We start from the raw sequence: 22,720 nt of genomic DNA, 5'->3' as shown, positions 1-22,720 counted from the left end.
GTGTTAACAGTGCCTGACGCCGCTTTAAACAGTGTTAACAGTTCCTGACGCCGCTTCAAACAGTATTAACAGTGCCTGACGCCGCTTCAAACATTATTAACAGTTCCTGACGCCGCTTCAAACAGTGTTAACAGTGCCTGACGCCGCTACATGCTCCTTGGTGTAAGACTTGTACAACCACATCAATTGAACAAATTACATGGAAAGGTATTTAACCATGAATTAAGATACATTTATTTATAATATCTTTATTATCTTTATTTCTTTTAACGGCCATTGTACTTTGAGCTTCATAAATGGTCATATTCAATCATATTGTTACTATTTAGTTAGATTTGGGTCATATTTAAGCCAAAACAGGTTGTTAAAGAAATGAAAGCAAAACAAAGATATTCTACATAATTATTACTTTTAGTTTAGTCCTTAGAGTATATTTCCAGTATTTAAAGTAATATGATAACGTGTTCTGAAAATACTTTTCGAGATAATGACTGGTCCCTTTCAATGGCTACTGTTTTGCAAATCAAAACGTTCACACGCAATAGTGACTGTACTTATGTGAGTATACTGTGTTCTACTTGAGTCATTTACCCCAAACCAATACAATCCATACTTTTATAAAGCTTGGAAATGATCACTGTTAATTTTGGCAACAACATAAATAAAGACTTGTGTTATTACACTAAACTTTCTCAAATCTGTCGTCTGCTAGTAAAGGGAAGATAATTATTAACGTGAAAAGTGCCTGACGCCGCTTTAAACAGTGTTAACAGTTCCTGACGCCGCTTCAAACAGTATTAACAGTGCCTGACGCCGCTTCAAACATTATTAACAGTTCCTGACGCCGCTTCAAACAGTGTTAACAGTGCCTGACGCCGCTACATGCTCCTTGGTGTAAGACTTGTACAACCACATCAATTGAACAAATTACATGGAAAGGTATTTAACCATGAATTAAGATACATTTATTTATAATAAATATTATCTTTATTTCTTTTAACGGCCATTGTACTTTGAGCTTCATAAATGGTCATATTCAATCATATTGTTACTATTTAGTTAGATTTGGGTCATATTTAAGCCAAAACAGGTTGTTAAAGAAATGAAAGCAAAACAAAGATATTCTACATAATTATTACTTTTAGTTTAGTCCTTAGAGTATATTTCCAGTATTTAAAGTAATATGATAACGTGTTCTGAAAATACTTTTCGAGATAATGACTGGTCCCTTTCAATGGCTACTGTTTTGCAAATCAAAACGTTCACACGCAATAGTGACTGTACTTATGTGAGTATACTGTGTTCTACTTGAGTCATTTACCCCAAACCAATACAATCCATACTTTTATAAAGCTTGGAAATGATCACTGTTAATTTTGGCAACAACATAAATAAAGACTTGTGTTATTACACTAAACTTTCCCAAATCTGTCGTCTGCTAGTAAAGGGAAGATAATTATTAACGTGAAAAGTTTAAAATGTCTTTGTATGTTTGTCAAAAAGTTTAATATTGTTCGTTATGTGTATTTATATAACAAATGATGGGAATAGGTCGTATATTTGAACTGATGGATTCTCAAATCACAACAAAATACCTTGAAGAATTAACTATTTATATGTTACTATTTCCTTTTTTCGTCTATGACATGTCTTTTAACAATACATTGTGTGCAAATTTAACAAATTACAGAATATGTCATATAAATTGATGGATTATATTTTGGTTACAGAATACGATAGTCACCAAAATCTTACACAAGTGCCCCTAGTAGTTTGGAAGCATGAAGGTTCATCCATACCCAAATTTAAAGGAGCCAGTCAAGGGTGACGGATGTCTGATTCCTCAGGCTCTGGAGCAAGAAAATGTGTGGCATGAATATGTCAAGATGATATCAATGAAATCAATGAGAACAGAAATGTATTCTTACTATGAACCCCGAAATATCAGTGCACTGGATATGTTATTTATTCTTTGTTGCAGTTTATATAAATATGACATTCGAAGTTGTAATACTACGTATGAAATAACAGCAATGCCATCGTTGTTCTTATTTTGCAAAACGTTTGCTCACGTTCCTATTGATAGCCTATTGATAGCCGCGTAGACTGATGGCGTTCGGAATGCCTATAGGAGACAACGTCATTGTGTGTTAGTGAGCAAACCTCTGAACAAACGAGGTGAAACGAGCGCTGTATACATGTATTCAAGGTACAAAAGAGATCAACTTGGCATTGCGAAAACGTGTTACCATTTTCAGTTCTTATTCACTCCAAACTGGTTTAATGACGAGCAGGGTGTAGCGTATATGTCACGGGATCAACTGGTTTGGCGTGTCTGAGGTATATGATGGTCAGTTCTAACTGAACATTATACTGACACTTGTTGCAGCTGCCCTCCCGCTGTCCTTGCAAAGTGAGTGATACTTTCAAATGTTGACTTTGTTTGTCATATAGTTATTAGTGGATGGGATTCCACAACCGGAAGCCTGGTTCAAAACTTTCAGATTTTAGATTCCATAAAAAAAACCTGAACAGAGTTGAATCAATTTGCAGTCATTGTTTAATTTTAAATGCCACTTTCTTAGTCTGGCATATCATTTGATGATGATGACGACGAGGATGAGGATGATGATGATGATGATGATGATGATGATGATGATGATGATGATGATGATGATGATGAACGTATCATCAATATGTAATTACTCTAATCTAATCTAAATTTCACAAACACAGGATACGTTTCATCTTATTCACATGTCTTAAACAACAAGGTCCAGCCAACACGGGATATACTTCATCGTATTCACTTGCCACAAACATCAAGATTAAACCTACATTAGAAAAGAGCCCCAGCCTAATTTCATGCCCCTTGAACACTCTTAGCTTTGTAAATGCTTCTTCATTGTTCGGAATAACACACCGCATACACTAGTTCTAGAGTCAAGTACATGTAACATCGACTTAGCTCACAACACAACCATACAGGAGCGTATGTTTCACAGCCAGCCTAAGGATCCTTACACCGATATTTACCTACACACTATATCCTTCTTTTGATAACGTCGACAATGTGGTGTTGTATTCACGAGACGAAAGCGACGCCTCAAACTTCTGAATTATGCGGCCTATGAATAGGCTTCGAACTACGACACAAACAGCCAAGTCCTTTCGGATATGTTTGGCTATTCAATTATATTCAAGCCATATCACAACGTGTTTCCATCGTTTTCGACTTGCTTTAGGATGAATGGTGCAAAAAGAAATCCATATCAATCACCAGATTGTCTGGTCCAGACTCAATTATTTACAGACCGCCGTCATATAGCTGTAATATTGCTGAGTGCGGCGTTAAACAACAAACCAAACAACCACAAACACCCCCACCCCCCTCCCCATGGGGGACTAGGCTTTTACATTAAAGACTCTTTAGACTGTAATATTATTGTTATACCCACCCCAAACAAAATTTAATTTAAAAAAAACTAACTGGCAATTATTTACAAAACTATGAAATCAAACAGACATAAACAAACTACACGACACAAACATAGACACATTCAACACAAACCTCACTACTACACTATATGACATAGCTATTAAATGCATCCCAACCTCCACCATTAACCCCACCCAAAACACAGTCCCATGGTGGAGCGCTGAAATAGATAAAATAAGAAAACTCTCAATAAACCAAAGAGAGACCGTTCAAAATTACCATTATTTATAATTCTTAGAAACCAAACTAAACAACTTATTAAGGTAGCAAGAAAAAGCCCCTGGCAAACTTTGTGTAATACAATAAAAATTGGCAAAAATAATTCTAGGACATTATGGAACAAATTTTTAGCCTCAAAAGGTACTTAAAAAAGTTTAATCAAACTTCAAGGACCTAACTACAAATAAAGAAAACGCCAATTTTATTTCTCCCCATTTTGCTAGAACCAGCAGTTCCACCAACTACCCACCCCAATTCCAAAACAACATCAAACAGCACCCCACATTCATTAAAAAACCAGACCTCTCCCACCTACCCATCAACAAAATACTCAACATTCATGAATTGCAAACAGCCCTAAAAAACAAAAATACAGCCTCAACCACAGGATTAGACAACATCAGCTATATTATACTAAACAAAATCCCCAATGAAATACAACACTTACTCTTACAACTCTACAATAAAATCTGGAAATCTGGCACCTCAATCTTGGAAACACGCTAAAGTGATACCAGTCCTGAAGCCAGGAAGCCCCAAAATGAGCCTGACTCCTACCAGCCCATATCTTTAACCTCTCACTTATGTAAAATTATTGAATCAATTATAAATAACAGTCTCAAACATCACATGTCTGTAAATAACCTTATTAGCCCTGGCCAGAGCGGCTTCACAAACAACAGACATACTTTAGACCATATTGAACATTTGGAACAGGACATTAGGACAGCATAAGCACAAAAACAACACACCTTTATGGACTTCAGCAAGGCTGTTGATACATATACACCATATACACTCTACCTGGTATCACATACACACATCTACTCTACCGCATCTCAAGACAAAACCAACAAGACAGAGCTAGGCATCCACATTAACCAAGACCCCCAATAACTACAAATTACCACTATAGTAATTACACCAATAATAACACTGCTGAACTCCTAGCCATACTTACAGCCATTCATCCAATCAAAACTCTAAAGCAAAACCATTTTAAAATAATTTCATACTCATAAGGCTCATTCAAAATCCTGCCCTGACCCAATTAGTAATATTATCCATCTCATTTCAGAATTAAAACAAATAAATAAATCTATCAGCCTATTATGGATACCTAGCCATTCAAACATACCTGGTAATCAAATATCCGACACTGCAGCCAAAACAGCCATCACACACCCTTCCCTCCCCATTCATGTTCATACTTCTAAAGGGGGCACGGGTGGCCCAGTCGTCTAAGGCGCCGCGATTCGCTGTGCAGAGTTGCGTCCCTTGGGCACGCCGGAAACCTGTGGTTGTGAGTTCGAATCACGGTTCGCCCCAATTATGTCTCTAGGTTTGTCAGCACCATACCCGTGCTCGTGGGTTTCACCGAAGTGGTAAACGCCTGAGACCTGCATCACTTCGGGCTTTCCTCCCACATTAGGACAGGCCGTGATGTAACTGGAATACTTTTAAAAGTGGCGTTAAACCCAACTCACTCACACCATACTTCTAAAGCCGAGATAAAATCTAAAGTAAAAAACTCCATCAAAATTCAAAATTTCCAAAACTCTGTTCAAAATTCTAACTCGACATGGCTTAAAAGCCTATTTTATAAAACACTCTATAAATTCCACAATTACAAAAATTCGGATCCATGGATCGATCAGCAGTCTAAATGTCATGAACTATGAAAACCTCATTACAGTATATTAAGTGATCCATAGGATTTCACGGTATACATATAAACGGCAAAAACCTTCTCCATGATCATAAGATATGCCTTAAGTCATTTATAAGTAACGAATGCAGGGCACACATTAATGTCAATAAGTACACGTGCGTATAGTGCTAGAAACCTAACATTGCGTGTAACTATTTAAACTTCACAAGAAGTATATCCGGTCAGTGACATAATTGTATACTGTAGTATCAGTTACTTAACAGTGTTCATTAACAATAAACTATTGAATAAATCCATTCGCTCAGATCAATGTATTGTTTATTGTGTATGATAACATACATGTGTTTTCCATGTTTCATTTTTGTCATTTTTTGTTGCTATTGAAAACACTACCATGAAGATACTTGGCATGGATGGACTGTTCTGAATCTAGCTACACATAGCATGTATAGTTCACACTTAACTGTTTGCATGTATAATGTTCAATACTTTCAATGCTTACAGTCTGCATCTGAACTTAGCACACAACAGGCATCTAAGTCACTAGTTATTCTCTGTTGACGACATGGAAAAACTTTTTACTGCACTGTTATCGAGTATTTCCATCTTAAAAGGCGAACTCCAACAGCTATGTGAACAAAGTGATGTCCCTTTGCAAGTTTTAAGAGTTTGGCTGCACATTTCAAGACGGGAAGAAAGAGCCTTAAAAAGTATTAAGGCTGGTACAATGTCAGACAATATTGATAAATAAATATAATCATGGATGAATGACGACTCCTCACACGTCACATAGAGAGTGTTGGAAGCATTCTGATCATAAGGAATAAACTGGTCAATGGTTTTAGCCGCTGGGACCCAGGGGCATGACTCCTGTCAGTTCCAGTTTCATCATCTTTTGAAGCAGCTGATTTTGTTGAACGACTTGTAACCATGGATGAGTCTTGGGCTCATCAGTATCAGTCAGAGACTAAACAACAGTCAAAGCAGTGGAAAACATTGACATCTAAATCCCTTCCTCCAAGGAGGGGTGGTCGGGTAGCCTAGTGATTAATGCGTTCGCTCGTCACGCCGAAGACCCGGGTTCGATTTCCAACATAGGTACAATGTGTGAAGCCAATTTCTGGTGTCCCCCGCCGTGATATTGCTTCCAATAAAAGCGGCGTAAAAACCATACGAACTCACTCACTCACTCCTCGAAGGAAGGCAAAGTTTGTTCCATCAGCTGGCAAAGTGTTCGCTTCTGCCAGACCATTAATGGTCTATATTATTTGCTTAATGCATGCGTGAAATATCGACGTCGTGGAATTGTGACAAAACAGACTCAAGGTGTTTTGTTCCACCAGAACGATGCACACATACACAAGTCTACTGTTGCCATGACTTATAATGAAGCCAACTGTGCATGACTTTGAACTCATGGAACATCCTCTGTATTCACCAGATGCTAGTACTGCACTGTCATATTTCCACCCTTTCCCACATTTGAAGGAATAACTCTCTACCAGGGATTATGTAAGTCAATTTGACGTCATTTCTGCTAAGGAGGACTTCCCACCCCACCAGGACGAAACCTTCTACAACAGTGGCATCCGGGCGTTCAAGCATCGTTGGGAGGAGAAGGGAAGTTGAAAACTTACTTAGCGTCTAACTCCATCAACGCAGATCGTTTCAGACGCCCGTCGTATATGCGTAGTTACTCCAACCATATACGACTTTGTACGTAACTAACACCTTTAACTGCCTGGACAATAATCTGACTCTCAACTACAAAAAGTGTAGACCATGTCGTAAATCAGTGCCGATTGTACAAGATATGTACTAAGTTATGTACGCCGAAGTAAAATGTTAACCAGCAGACGCTGGTGTCCGATCAAACTGGTTTTCAATCTAGTCCTCTTTACAGCCTGATGTCCTGGTCGGTAAAGACACAATACAATCCTGACCGAGATTTACACAGCTCTACAGATAGCGTGTGTTGTATCCTCAAAGGCGTCGTAAGTTCCTGGTTGAGCTATGTGTTGCTTTGAATGACTATGCCTCGCCTGTTTGATTTGCTGGTCTTCCCTTCTGTCACAATCGTGACACTAGGATATTTTATTCTCTCATATCTCATCTGTTGCGTATTTATTGATTATGGATTTTGTTTAGGTTTAAAAAAATGTATAAGCTCTGAACACCAGGTTTGTTGTGGTTAGCAAGTAAGCCTGACATACTTTATACTTGTTCTTTGCAGCTTGTCAAACTATTGATACAATTAAGGAAACTGTTTCTGTCTTGAATATGAATATTGCTATGTACGGCAAAGATAGCGACCATTGCCTAGCGAGAGCAAGTTATATTTTCAATAAAACAATGTTCATCAAAACAGTATAATAAAGTAGTAAAACAGATCTAGACAACCACGTGAATTACAACAAAACATAACGTCAACGCCATGGAATACTCCGTCTACAGGGGCGTAACAATTCAGTGTTTAAAGGCAATGTGCAGTGAAAAGTAAAGGAAAGGGTACTGAAAAGCAATGCTATTCATTTATTCATTCACAAATTGGCCATTGTCATTTAGAGAAATTAATCAGGTAATGAAGTAGTTGGTGTGTGGTGTGTATGTTTGTGATATGCGTATGTGTGTGTATGTATGTTTGTTTGTGTGTGGGTGGGTGTGATGTGTATGTGTATGATGTGTGTGTGAAATTAAATTTCACATGTTCAGGACTAATCTCCGTCGCAAAATGTTGAAAATCATAACGAATTAAAAGAGGACAATAATTTTTCGTTCGTTATAACCGTGGTTCGTTATAAGCATATATACAGAATGTATACAGCAAATGGCAGCAACCAAGAAATAAGTTCGTAATATCAGTCAGTTCGTTTTACTGAATAACGTCTTGTTTGTACTGTGTCATATTCTTATAATTAGTTCTTAAATATGTAAGTGAGTTGGAATGTGAATAAATCGTATTGTATGTAACAGTCAGAAACGGCAAATTTAAAAGCTATATAACTAAACACGGGAGAATCTCTGCCTCAGATTCAGATGAACGCCCAGAAAACCTGGGACTTGAAATGATTCATACAATTTGAAATAGAACTTGCATAACTATGACACTGAATGTCTTTCGAAATATCAGTGTGATCAAAATGTACATATAACTTTGTGGTACTCATACAGTAAACGATAGTTATAAAGAACTCAAAGGGGCCACTAAGTTTAGGTCGTTATAGCCGTAGTTTGTTATAAGCATGTATACAAAATATAAACAACAAATGGCCGTGACCAAGAAATAAATTCGTCATATCAGTGAGTACGTTATAAGCGTGTTCGTTATTAACTTATTTTACTGTAATTTGACATGTGGATTATATTTGAATTCTAGTATGAAAACCTCAACACAAGTGTTACATATTTGTTATTTATCATCTGTTTTCGTTTATATCAATATGACATTAGAAGGTGTAATATTATAAACCGAATCCAAGGATACACTTCCTTGTTCCCACAGCTCAAAGCGTTCGCTCATGTTGCTATTGATAGCCGTGTAGGCGGGTGGCGTTCTGAATGCCGAAATGACATACTGCCATTGTGTGTTCCTCTAAGCAAACTAGGTCAAGCGAAAGTTTACCGAATAGTCGGGATAAATTTATTCATGTTATAAAAGTGATCAGTCTGGTATTGCGAAAACCTGTTGCCATTTTGAGTTCTTGTTCACTCCAAACCAGTTCAATTACGAGCAGGGTGCATCGTGTATGTCAAGGGATCAACTGTTTCCGAGTGTCTGAGGTGTATGATGGTCAGTCCCTACCTGACATTGATACTGGCCCTGCTGGCAACTGCTATCCCTCAAACCGTTCAAAGTAAGTGAGGCTTTCATTCGTTGATAGTTGTTGTCATACACTTCTATGTGGATGGGATTCCTCAAGTAGTATCCTAATCACAAGTCTAATTGTCACCAACAACAAACTCTAACCAACACTGGAAATGGGAATCTAGCCTAGATTTTCCTTCCCAGACACGTGTAACTTGTAAATGTTTCTTCATTGTTCGGATTAACACTCCACATGTCCCAGTTATAAAACGAATGCCAAATAAACGTAACATCGTCTTCATGTACAACACAAACACACAGTTGTGTGTGTTTCACAGCTAGCCAATGCAGCTTAACACGACTGGCAAGTGCTTCATACCTTTATTCGTTGATACTTATCGGCATATACTTATATGTGGATGGGATTGCTCCAGTAATGCCTTATTGTCACAAACAACAAAAAATACCCTGAAAATGTCTCTTGCCTTGAGCCATCCCTCTCAGACTCTCTTAGGTTTGTAAATGTTTTTTCATTGTTAAGATGTACATTACATGTACCAGTTATTATAACGACTATCAAATATATGTAACATCGTCCTCACGCATAACACAAGCATACAGACGTTTATGTTTCACAAACAGCCTGCAGAACCTTACACCAATGTCTACCTACACACAGGATTCACCGACTTTTGAAAACGTCGACCGTGTGCTGTTGTATCCCAAAGACGAACTTAAGAAATGAGACTATTGCATTATTTCTTATGCAGCCTATGGTTTGCCATTATTTGAGAAGTCCTTTCATAAATGTTGCGCTATTGAACATTGTATACGCCTTGCATTAAAACACGTTTCAAAAGGAGTCCGGAATGTTATTGTTGAGGTCGCTATGCTGAATATGCTGTTTAACACATGGAGCATGCAGTGCCGCGATTCAGCAGGTTATTACCCTGCAACGTGTAGTGAAAAATAAACTAATTATCATATTGAATACGTATACACTTGAAATCTTGCCCTATCTTATGCTGTGCAGTATATATATATGGACTATTACGTGTCAACTTACAAAACACAAATGACGTGTGACATATCAATGTTGATGTGATGGAGCTGTAAGACGTTACTGAACATTCCTTACTTAATAAACATTAACACACAGGTGATAATGATCTTCTTATGTTATCGAGTAATCATTAAGACACAAGAGTAGATAAACAAGTTTCTTGAAAAATAACTTTAGCTAGTCCAGAATGTTTAGTGATAAAATACTATATTTATCTGCACCACCATGATAATCTCATCTTGGTTACATAAACATGCTGCGTGACATGAACAGGTCTTTCTTACTGATCCGCGTCTGGAAACGATATTACTAGCGTGAGAATAAATGTGGTAGTTAACCCCCACACCTAAAATCAGTAGATCATTTAAATGCTAATGACAACTGTGACTATTGTCTGATGGCGTCTTCTGCAGTTGATGGAGGGTTCTCTGTGTGGTCGGAGTGGACCACTCCGTCATGTGCAGTAACATGTGGCCTATCAGCCACGACGCAGGTGCAGAGAACACGGACATGCAGCAACCCTCCACCAAGCAATGGCGGACAACCATGCAATGGCAGTTCTACTGAGACAAAATTTGTAAGCTGCAACTTTGATTCCTGTCCAGGTGAGATGAAATTTTGTATTGAATAAATAATTGATATTGTACTTTTGTCAACGGATGGAATGATACGGTACCTGCACCCATGCACATGATCTGATCACGTGGCTAGAAGTACCTATTATTTTTTTATTCCTCTTTTATGTCTTTTTCTATGCCCACAAAACCTTACCGCAGGTAATTTCATCACTATGGTTGTATATTTGAATAAAATATAGGACTAGACATGCTCAATGTTGACGGGCAGAAAACCATGATTCGGATCCGATGGACCCTGATTATGTTTCTTGGTTTGACAGCATAATGCCCGTGCTCGTGTGTTTCACTAAAGATATAAAAGTGTAAGACCGGCATCACTTCGGACTTATATATACCTCTCACGCCGCTATATGACTGGTTCGGAGGGGTAGCCTAGTGGGTGGTTAAAGCCTTTGCTCGTCTCACCATGTCCACTCCACACATGGCTACAATGCGTAAAGCCAATTTCTGGTGTCCCCTGACGTTTATTTGCTCGACTAGAGCTAAATTCGGCGCAGAACCCATCTCAATCCCTCACTGTGTAACAGAAATATTGTTCAAATCAGTGTCGAACCCAGCTCATAACATTCGAATATATGTTGTGTCTTTTCCTCCCATCCCACATCACTTAGCTAATTTGGTGTCTTGGCGAATTTGGTTGACATCATGGGATCGTACCCCGACGACATGTATATATCTCATGATACCAATCACTGTATTGTATGGTCCAGACTTGATTTTTTTTCAGGCCGCCTTAGCGGAGTATTGCTGGATCAAACGTTAGACAACAAAAAGACATTTTTTTAATGGAAAGTGTGTGTGTATTAGGTGCTACCGATAGCACAGGACATGCATTTCCTTTTCGCAAACACCTGGTGTCATTCCTTTTCCAGTAATTTATTCATATTATTTCTTTTAATGTTTTTTTTTCTTTTTCGCCCTTTGGAATCTGTTTAGGCAGATAATCGATACTGATTATTCTCTGATATTGGCGGTTTGAATTCTGTTATCAACGATGTTTGTCATGCTTGCATTCCAGTACATGGAGGTTTCTCGCAGTGGACACAGTGGACCAATCCTTCATGCGCAGTAACATGTGGCGCATCAGCCACGAGGAGGGTAGAGAAAACCAGACGATGCAACAGCCCTGTTCCAAGCAATGGTGGGCGTTATTGCATTGGGGTTGCATATAAATTTGAGGATAGAAATTGTCAGCTTCCAATCTGCCAAGGTGAGACCTATTTATCTACTTTCTATAAGTTGTCTTGAATATATATGCGACAAAACCCTTTCCATAATCAACAGAGGTATCTGCTAAAAGCACTGTCCATTATTCGATTCCGACCGTGTCATGAGACATCACTAAATGAGTCTTTCCAAGAAGTCGGTGGGAAATGAAAGTACCTTGGTGGGAGTCCAAACTGTCTCAGGTCGTGAACGTTAACTGCTTTGGCAAAACTCGAGACTGGATCATATACAATCAGGACAAGTCCAGACTCAAACTCTCAACTAGCGGATGCTGTACAACGAACCGCCTTACACCTCTGGGTTGTATACCTTATTTTTGCCTGTTGTATTTGTTTTCTAAATTTGATCCATATTGATGTTAACAAAAACATTTGAAAGGGATAAAGTCAGAACTCGAAACACGAACGATGGTCAGCGGATAACACATCTTGATCTCTGTAGATACATGGAGGAAACATCTATGTTGGGACATGCAGTAAATACAACTACAGGACGCTGTTTCTATGCCAAAACATAACAGCTTGATAAACCTGGCTATATGTATCCGAAATGTACTTTTAGTCCCAACTCTATTAAATATACAATACAACATGTAAACAAGTCTATGTCAAAACTCTAAATCGAATGTTAGAAACAATGTTAGCCTCACTTGGGGAATTTTAGGTGCGAAAACCTCAGAGGAAAGCCAGTTTTGATTATCCAACGAAACAGATTCTACAGGGTTTAAAATGCAAAATAGCAGCAATAGTTATATGAATGGATCACTGTAAATCAGTGACTACACCGGGTGTTCCTGTGTGGAAGCTTAGGTGTCTAAAGCCAACTTTGTAGTGCATGTATTGATATATTGATATATTGATGGAAACATTCACAGATGACGTGGGGTTTAATAAATGGGGACAATGGATCAATCAAACCTGTGACGTCACATGCGGATCATCAGCCACCAAGTCGGTCACGAGAGTAAGGACTTGCATGTATCCTAGCCCACAGAATGACAGTGGAAACTGCACTGGGCCGTTTGAACAGAGGAAAACGGTGAACTGTAACTTATCCAACTGTGCAGGTAGGTTGAACGTTGTCCATAGATCTCCACATGAGCCTTCAGACTCAACACGGATACTTAAATGATAAAAAATTACGCACAAAATATTTGACGAACAGTAAATGCCAAGAGACAGTTGTTGTAGGATTGTTTTTAGTCAGAAATATAACCTACAAATCTTTCTATAATCAAAATTAATCTGTGCAAAATGTCCATTGTTCGATTCAAGCTCCATAACACAATCAAAGACTTAGTGACCATATGAAATAAGGACGATACCAGGGGTTCTCGAAAATATATATTGTCAATGCAAGACAATAAGGGGTCTAGATCATGCGCCGAAATACATTCCATATGGAGTAAAGGGCAAAATAGCTGTGAAAATAATATGAACGGACCACTGGAAATCAGTGATAAACCAGGTGTTCGCGAAGGACTCACACCCGCCAATTGCATATTGCAGTGTGTACCCTTGTATGTATCCATCAGTATATATCCATGGTACTGCATTCTGATATGCAGTAAGTATTACTGATAAAGCGATCTATGACGAAGTCAAGCGTAAGCTGGGACACAAACACAAAGAGTCTTTCCAACAATCTTTGATTGAGATATACATGAGTGACCCAAGTGAGCTAAATCACATACGTCAAAGTATTTACGACCATGCAAGGGATACAGTCGAAGGTGGCATACCTGGTCATGTATTGCAAGCAAAGGTACTCAGCCGATCAAGTATTACATCAATGGGAAACCAGTATATGTGTACGCCTAATGAAAAGCATGACGATAAAACTGAGCAGACAGCAGCTCACATCATACCATTCGATGAGAATGACTCAATATCTACGATTCTCAGCCATGTTATACAGATAAAACAGTGCATTGCTCGTGGAAATGATACGGCTGAAAACAAGTTAGCACAACTGGAAAACAAACTCCGCCGCGAAAGGTGCTGACATACGAGTACGCCCAGGATATGCGTGTGCGTGTCACCTTTGTCCGACTAATGAAGAAGAATCAACCCTACAACTACCAACACACCTACACTGTGCAAGTGAACATCGACTATGACGACTATGAACACTTCGTTTCTATTAATCCATATTTATGGCCGCCAGGTATTAAAGGAGCGAATATGTACCCAAGACCCAGATGACATCTCGTAACACTGACTCTCATACCCACAGGTAATAAAACATTCATGTGTCACATCCAGTTTAGAAGGGACACTGTGAGGAGCAAGGTGGGCGCACTCCTAATGACGCTGTCATTATTAACTTGGCATGTACGTGGAGTTCGTCAGACATTGTCTCGACATGTTGATGTTGTGGCTCTACAGGAGCATTGGTGACCGGCAAATAGAATGTCTAATTCAAATATGTTTCAGGATCTAAATTTGATATCCTAATATGCTGTTTCTCCTGATACATGTTGTTTTCGGGGATCAGTTGGATTAGCAATCTTAGTTAATATCAACAGCGAGTGGAAAGCTCACTCTATCACTGTAAGCACAGACCACGCAATAGCTATCAAACTAACTAGCGACACCACTGTGATATTTATGTAATAGCATGTCGCCTACCTTCAACTAATGCACTACATTCTGTGTATTGTGACGCCTTTAACGATCTCTGTGAACAGGGTGTTACTTTTATCCTTGGTGATCTTAATGCAAATATGTTTAAGCATAATCTCTCTGCCCGGGATAATCTAGTTAGCACTGCTCTATCTGATAGACACCTACACACCATTAGTGAGCTCGCATCCCATTCCCCACGTTATACATGTAGATCCAAGGATAACACCTCAAAGAGTATGATTTTATACTATATATCCTAGTACCCTCGTGGATAAAAGACCATGTTACCGATCTCCGTGTCATAGATGCATGCCCTTATACGGTGTCAGATCACCTGCCATGTTTATTATGTCAATATATTGTCAATATCCACACCCCCCCCCCCCCCCCCCCTCCCTTCCAAAATGGAACAAAGCAACTGAAGATGATACACTCATGTACCAATGTGAATTTGATACATACGAGTATATACATATACTCTGTACGGTACTTTCCCTTCAAAATTGAAATTGAGAAATCATGTTAATGAAACTATATGCCACTACGAAGAACAATTATGGCTCACAAGTGTATTAAATAACGCAAGCATGTCCCGTTATAAGAGAATTCATACGAAATTAACATACCATGTACTTTGGCAAATAGCTTTTCTGTACCCGGAATATCGACCTGCTTTACAAATGTGCGTGAAAGTCTTACCACGCAGTAAACTTTCAAAAGAGTGCATGCTCTGTAATAGGCATGCTTTCGACTATGACAGCCATATTATTTCAGCGCTTATATCAGAAGGAAATGCGTTTTTCTCTTCTCTGATTGACTTACTTGACGTTCAAAAATATGTAGATTTTGAAATGCCAAAATTCTCATTCTTATTTGGGGCTGAAACAAGATTTACTTACAATCTGGATCAACACACCTGGGAAGCTATTATACTACAATTCGCCTCGTATCTGTACAAACTAAAACATCTTTTGATATATATCTTTTAGTTAATATCTGTCTTCGTTTAGGTATCTGAATTTGATAAACCGTGTGTAATTGTAAATATATTATGCCCTTTTTATTGTGTTAACCGCGTGTAATTGAATAATCTTTTCATTGTAATCTTCGGAATGACATCTGGAGGAAGTAAAGATTTTCTCTCTCTCAACGTTGATCTGTCAGAAACACAACTTGCTCCAGTCGTTAGTAACCGTTTCATTTGAAGATAGAGGGAATGTTTGTTTCATGTTTTTCTCAGGAACTTAAACATAGACACATAGACAAATAAATTGAATTCTTCAATGGTGCCTTATATTAGATTAATGTCACTCTATCTGATGTTGAAATAGAATCATCGTCTTCCACGTGGCAGCTGGCTGTTGGCATTTCTGTCGGAGTAGCTGCTCTGCTGGGTCTAATACTCATCATCGTATGTGTCATGAGGCGACGAAACTCACCCGTGAAGGTACACAAAATATGTCATAAGATATGCGTTGATAAATCTTTTTGAAAGAAATCCAAGTTTGTTAATAGTGTATAACGTAGGATCTACACATCTCGCTAAATGAACCAATAATATTTAAGCATTTTGAGGATTTCATTGTACATTGATCTGTCAACACAGAGTTTTCATTCTGTTTTTAAGGGAAAGCCTTTTGTACCTGCTAGACTCGAGTTGATCACGTTAATGGGCGAGGGGAAGTTTGGTGAGGTGTGGAAGGCTCGAGCTCACGGTATTATCTCCAAGGGACTGTGGGACTTCGTGGCTGTGAAGAAGTGCAAAGGTATGCACGTTGTATAGGAGAGATTTTTGCTACCATATCATGTTGTGTCTGTATATGTGTAGCTCTCAGTCCATGTCATGCACCTCAATGATTCTGTTCCATATTTACTCTTGAAGCTTGGATTCAGGATACGCTTGACGGAACTATGGAGTACAACTGTGAATATTAACGGACATACAGTCACATTCATTACAACCTTAACAACAATACAACAGTCAGCACTACACTGTGCATGAATGACTTGAAAAAATTGGTGTGGATAGTCCCAATATGTGGAAATCCGAAACGAAGTTTTAGATACGTTGTGGTGCCTTTGTGCGTACATTCGATGTAATTGGGGCATTCAATGAGGATGGTGGCTAGTTATCTCAAGCGTTACAATCTTATGTATTGATTTGAGAGAAACAGTATCTTAGATTATGGTTATATATGAAATATGCGGTTTTCCGTAAACTATGTTTTCTCGAAGTTTTCATGGGCAAATGTTTCCTTTTATTTTACCTGTATTCGCTTACGGAAATATGCCCGTGTATGAAATCTCCCATTGCAATGTATTACAGGTAATGCCACAGAGGCTGTACGAGAAGACTTCAAACATGAAATTGAACTCATGAAGTCTTTACCGAAGCATCTCCATGTTGTGAATTATCTCGATTTTTCAGCCAAGGCAGGTTCGTATCAATTACTACATAACGACAGATTAAAGATTTAGAAAACAGCTCGATATAAAATAAGTTTTGGAAAGTAAAACGATTTAATAATGAAGAAATACATACATTATACATTGTTTGTTATTATATAAGGTCTTTACTGTAATTTCAAATTGAGAATACATACTTAAACATTCATGCTTTGTGTGTCACAGTCTCTGGAAAAGTTCAGTCTGAGTATTCATGCTATCTGTGTAACAGTCTCCTATAAAGTTCAGTCTGAGTATTCATGCTATGTTTATCACAGGCTCTGGAAAAGTTCAGTCTTTGTATTCATGCTACGTTTGTAACAGTCTCTTATAAAGATCAGTCTGAGTATTCATGCTTTGTGTGTCACAGGCTCTGGAAATGTTCAGACTGAGTATTCAGGCTATGTGTGTTACAGGCTCTGATAAAGTTCAGTCTGAGTATTTAAGCTATGTTTGTTAAAGGCTCTGATAAAGTTCAATCTGAGTATTCATGCTATGTTTGTTACAGGCTCTGATAAAGTTCAGTCTGAGTATTCATGCTATGTGTGTTACAGGCTCTGGAAAAGTTCAGTCTGAGTATTCATGCTATGTTTGTTACAGGCTCTGATATGCTGATAATGGAACTCGTTCCATTGGGCAATCTTCTTAACCATTTACGATCAAGACGTCCGAAGGCAGGTGCTAGGGCGCTGAAAACTGATACTGGAGCTGATACACAAGAACTGACATCTAAAGAACTGACGATGTTCGCCCACCAGATAGCTAAAGGAATGATACATCTGCAAAATAATAGAGTAAGATCTTATGTCTGAAATGTAAACACAAAACAATTAATTAACACTTTGATGAATCCATGATACAGATACATTATGCGAGTTATCACTTTAGTTTTGTCCCTTGTTTGCATGCTTCTGATGACAGGGAGGGAAAGCTATGATAGTAAAGGGTGTTTTACCTTTGTTATGTCAGTATATTTTCAAGTACATTTATTTAAACTTACCCGTAGGAGAATGTGCCTTCATTCAAATTTCAAATGAATGGTATGGAATTGGACCCAACACACCCCACCCCCACCCCCCTGCTTGTCTGTCTTGGGGGATTACGTTAATACAACAAAATTATTACAAAAATATCTCGAGGAAAATAATTGTATGAAAGGGTTGGCACAACAGAAGGATACTGGCTGAGACATGTATGATGTATCCTTGCAGATCGTTCATCGTGACTTGGCTGCCAGAAACGTACTTCTTGGCGAGAACCTTGTCTGTAAAGTATCAGACTTGGGCTTGGCCAGAAAACTCCCAGACACAGGTGAAGATGCATACGAAACAAAATCAGGGGTAAGGAATGTTTTTTTTGTCTTTCACAAAACAGTCAGAGCATGTTAGATATGCATTAAGAAGTAATTGCCTTTTCCAATAACCTGGACTCACAGCTGTGCTTTAATTGCTCATTGGTTGACGTATTTATACACTGTATCACACCTCTTTTAGAGATGCCCACAGTGTCGGATACATGTCGAATATCGTTCCATTGCTCGTGTCCATCAAAGTGCGTACACAAGTTTCCTCCATATTGAGGTGACATTGAAATACTGCTCAAAATGACGTTTATTTACTTTTAATGAAAAACATGGGAATGTCGGGTGCTACCAGAAGACAAGGACACACATATCCTTTTCAAAACACCTGATGTCATCAATGATGATCCATTCATATAACTGTCATCACTATTTTGACTTTTAACGCCTTATGCTTGGACAGATAACAGAGACTGATTATTGTCTGGCGTTGACGTTTTGAATTTACCCCAATTTAACTCAACTGAGCAGAATCAGATGATCACAATTAGTACAACACAAATTGTAACGTGTTGTACCTTGTTAATGTCACATGCCTGTCATGCTCTGTCTTGTTCAACAGGGTCCGCTGCCTATCCGCTGGATGGCTCCAGAATCTCTCAAAGACAGGTTATTTTCTTCCAAGTCTGATGTGTGGTCTTTCGGGATCTTGCTGTGGGAGATTGTTACCCTAGGTATGGTGAAAAAAAAACTGATCAATGAAGGGTAACTTGGATATCATGGGTCGTTGATCATGTTATAAGAAACATTTTAGAATGCATTCCATACCCATTGTCCATATAAATTTGGGTCATTATACTATCGCTGTATAGGATGTGTTTCGCGAACGATTTGATACCTATTCATAAACGCATGCACATAGCATATTCGGAATCGTACAATCGATTCGTATCATAGATGTACATGGTACAAAAAAATTATTCGTGTTGCATGTCATGTTCAAGTATTAAATTATTATACTGTTTTGAAGCTGAATTGTGATGTTCATTTTTTAATCCTATACATTTATAGAAAAATCAATGTCATGTGTGTATATAATATATAACAGATAAAATATTAACGGCAGTTCTGAATGGTACTTATGAAACAGTAAACGAATATTCCCAATGTGTAAACTTCAACTGAGATACTTTAACATGGCATCACTCAGGGGCCAGTCCTTACCAGGGCCAGTCTGCCAGAGACGTCATGGGCTTCGTGATGAGAGGAGGAAGGATGCCCAAGCCAAACCACTGTGCCCTAGAGTTGTAAGTACATCGCAGCACAGCAGATATAGAGAATTCTACACCCATTCTCGTTAGATACGATTTTTACACAGATAGAACGAATATATTAGCAGGTTTGCACTGTATGTCAATGATCTCTAAAGTTGTTTTTGTTTATTGTTTAATGCCACACTCAGGAATGTAACAGCTATTTGACGGTGGTCTGTACATAATCGACCTGACAAACTGGTGATTGGTAATATTGTCGACGACCAAAGCTGTTGCAGCATGTTGACACAAGACACCGAACCTGACCACACGATCATCTAGTCGCGTTTTACAAACGTAGGTTGCTGGGGACCAATTTTATTTCTGAATCGCATCCAAACAGGGATCCAGATTCGTAAGCACAAAGGCTATCTGTCAAAACATAGCATGAAACAGTTCTCTGGAGAAATAACACTGCTGGTGACACTAGCCATCTACTGTACAGTATGCCTCTGATCTCGCCTCCACCCTCGATATCGAACTTCTAATAGAACTGTGTTGAAAGGAACAGGAGATGATCGAGACATGTTCTTTGGAAACGTTAATTGCCACAGTGCGAACTGATTTGAAAAGAGAGAGGCGATGAACAACTCTCGACACATTGCATTATACATATTAAACATGAAGGTTGGTTTTGCTTCTCATTGTGCAGGTACTCTTTGATGACGAAGTGTTGGCGCCATGAGGAGGAGTCGAGACCAGACTTTGGGGATCTGAGCAGTGAACTGGACTCTCTGCTCGAGGAGTCTGGCAACTACATCAAACTGTCGGACTACCAGGATCACCTGTATATGATCCTTGAGGGCCAATCTGGTGACGTAGAGGAGAAGGTCTGACAATCTTCTATCAAAGAACAAACTAGACATGGCGTGTCTGTACACGTGTCGTTTGCCTTTTGCAATACATTGTAGGACATCATTGTTTTGTTCATATATCTAACACGCACATGTATTTCATTCATAAATGTATTAAAACATTAGACTTTTTGTGAAATCGGCAGTGTATTCCAGAGGAATCACAACTTAGTGTCCAGATCTGTTAAGTCTATATGTAAATATATTAGAGCTAGTTGTCATTTGTTTTCACTTTTTTTGCAGAAATTTCTTTGGAATGTGGAAACGAATTTGTCGCTTTCATATATAAATGTATCATAATGTCTCAGTATATCAAACGTTACAATTACTCTCAATGATGAAAGAACATGCATGTTTGTTAAACTAATTTGAAAATGGATAAAGAAAGTCATACTTAATTTTCGTTTTTTTATGTATAACATGGACGGTGGTAACTATTCAATGTTTTGGAGGTTCTAATGTGTGAGTTACAGGGTGACAGATTACCCTTGATTGTGTTGTCAGAAATGACAGAAACAGACATTGCAAAAGTGGTGCGAGTAGCGAATCTTCATCTCTAGGGATCACAATAAGATCAACAAATGTGAATTGCAATATTGATACATTAAAGTGACAAAACACCCTCAAATTAAAAAGAAATATCTTTGTACGATTCCAACTATATCATGAGCAAGGAATCACCAGCTAATAGTGATGATAGCAGGTTTTCGCGAAATGTGAGTGTATCCTGCCTAGCCAATGGCACCGTTACAATTACACAACAAGAAAAATAACATTAACTGTAGGTTGTAGGTGTGACAGGTTGGAGAAATAGTTGAAAAAACGCAGAACTAATCTATTTCTCAACATTATGTTATTTAGTTTGAATATGTACGTCTTATTACTGGGTGTGGCTGAACTTGACCTTCATCGCAATAACTCGTCACTGCTGACAAAAGCTGTCACAGTTGTTGTTGAGAGTCATCCTGCTGTATTGACAAAAGTTGCATGAAGCCAGATGTCAAAAACCATCTAAACTATTGTTTTACACCAACCGGAAGATTTACTTGGAACGAAATTAGCCTGCTGTGCAACGTGATTGTGAATGGAACAACCCTGAAGCATGCCGCTGTATTAAGGCTGGTCGCAGACGAGTCGGCATTGTATGATACAAGGATTCTCCATAGTTGTGACCTGTCAGTTTCAAGAATTCACGGCATTCGATGCCAGCATGTGAAAGATATGTGACAGTAGTAGCCCTGACGCAGTGGTTTGCGAATGTTTTGTTTAACTGTGGGTGTTCTCGAATTGATAAAATGTATGATGGGGCTGCAGTAATGTCGTCACATTTGTTGTGAATTTTCGTTGCCTTTTTGAATAGAATTTTGAATTCCCTACTGCCAAATCCTAACGTTGGTGATTGACAGAGAAGGCAGTGAATATCGGCCACAAAGAGTTTATGAACACAATGACGTCTTCAATAAGGATTTTTAACACTTTTTATAATGTCATGTTTTACTTTTATTGTCGTTTGTTTTAATGAGGAAATTACAGAACATATCCATCAGTTTTATAAACGTTAAGGGTAGTTATCTCATCCTCTCACCATTCAGGTTATTGACTAGGATGTCAAAATCGTCTCCAAAAACTTCCGATATCAAATGTATGCAGGTTCTGATGGGTCATCGGCAGACATTTTTTATGGATCGTTACTCATTGAGTAAGAATTTCAGTAAAAGGAACGCAAAGACGAATATCATTGTCAAAATGGATGTGATCAATTAGCTGCAAGTAAAGAAATAAATTGAGATGACACAGTGATAGCTTGGAAATCCTGATCACCGTTTTCATTCTGATATGGAAATAGACGCTAGTGTAAAACTGAAATTGTTCCTGTCAATGTTGTTTCTGGGTGACTAATAACGTGTGTGTCCACAACCGGCATTAACCCAAACAACCACAGTCGTCTTAATGATGTTGTGAGTCGCCTGTTGCCATCAAGCAGGATTCTCCGCCATTCCTCTGGAAGAGCATCCTTGAGCCGAATTTTGTTGACTGGTTGCTGTTGTCGGTCTCGTA

General features: G+C 38.5%; 1 protein-coding gene across 1 annotated transcript; it reads left to right on the top strand.

The window, feature by feature from the left end:
- Positions 1–9,086: 9,086 nt before the first annotated feature.
- Positions 9,087–20,865, top strand: LOC139466831 (tyrosine kinase receptor Cad96Ca-like). Its single transcript, XM_071248538.1, has 12 exons — positions 9,087–9,244; positions 10,672–10,863; positions 11,915–12,106; positions 12,998–13,189; positions 16,082–16,197; positions 16,378–16,516; positions 17,077–17,187; positions 17,796–17,989; positions 18,407–18,535; positions 19,118–19,229; positions 19,706–19,802; positions 20,461–20,865. The coding sequence occupies exons 1-12, from the start codon at positions 9,175–9,177 to the stop codon at positions 20,642–20,644; spliced, it is 1,728 nt and encodes a 575-aa protein (XP_071104639.1). The 5' UTR covers positions 9,087–9,174; the 3' UTR covers positions 20,645–20,865.
- The last annotated feature ends 1,855 nt before the right edge of the window (positions 20,866–22,720 follow it).

Source organism: Haliotis cracherodii, unplaced genomic scaffold (genome assembly GCF_022045235.1).
Source record: "Haliotis cracherodii isolate W230 unplaced genomic scaffold, xgHalCrac1.p SCAF_19, whole genome shotgun sequence".
Classification (NCBI taxonomy): domain Eukaryota; kingdom Metazoa; phylum Mollusca; class Gastropoda; order Lepetellida; family Haliotidae; genus Haliotis; species Haliotis cracherodii.
This window is presented reverse-complemented; position numbering and strand designations above follow the sequence as displayed.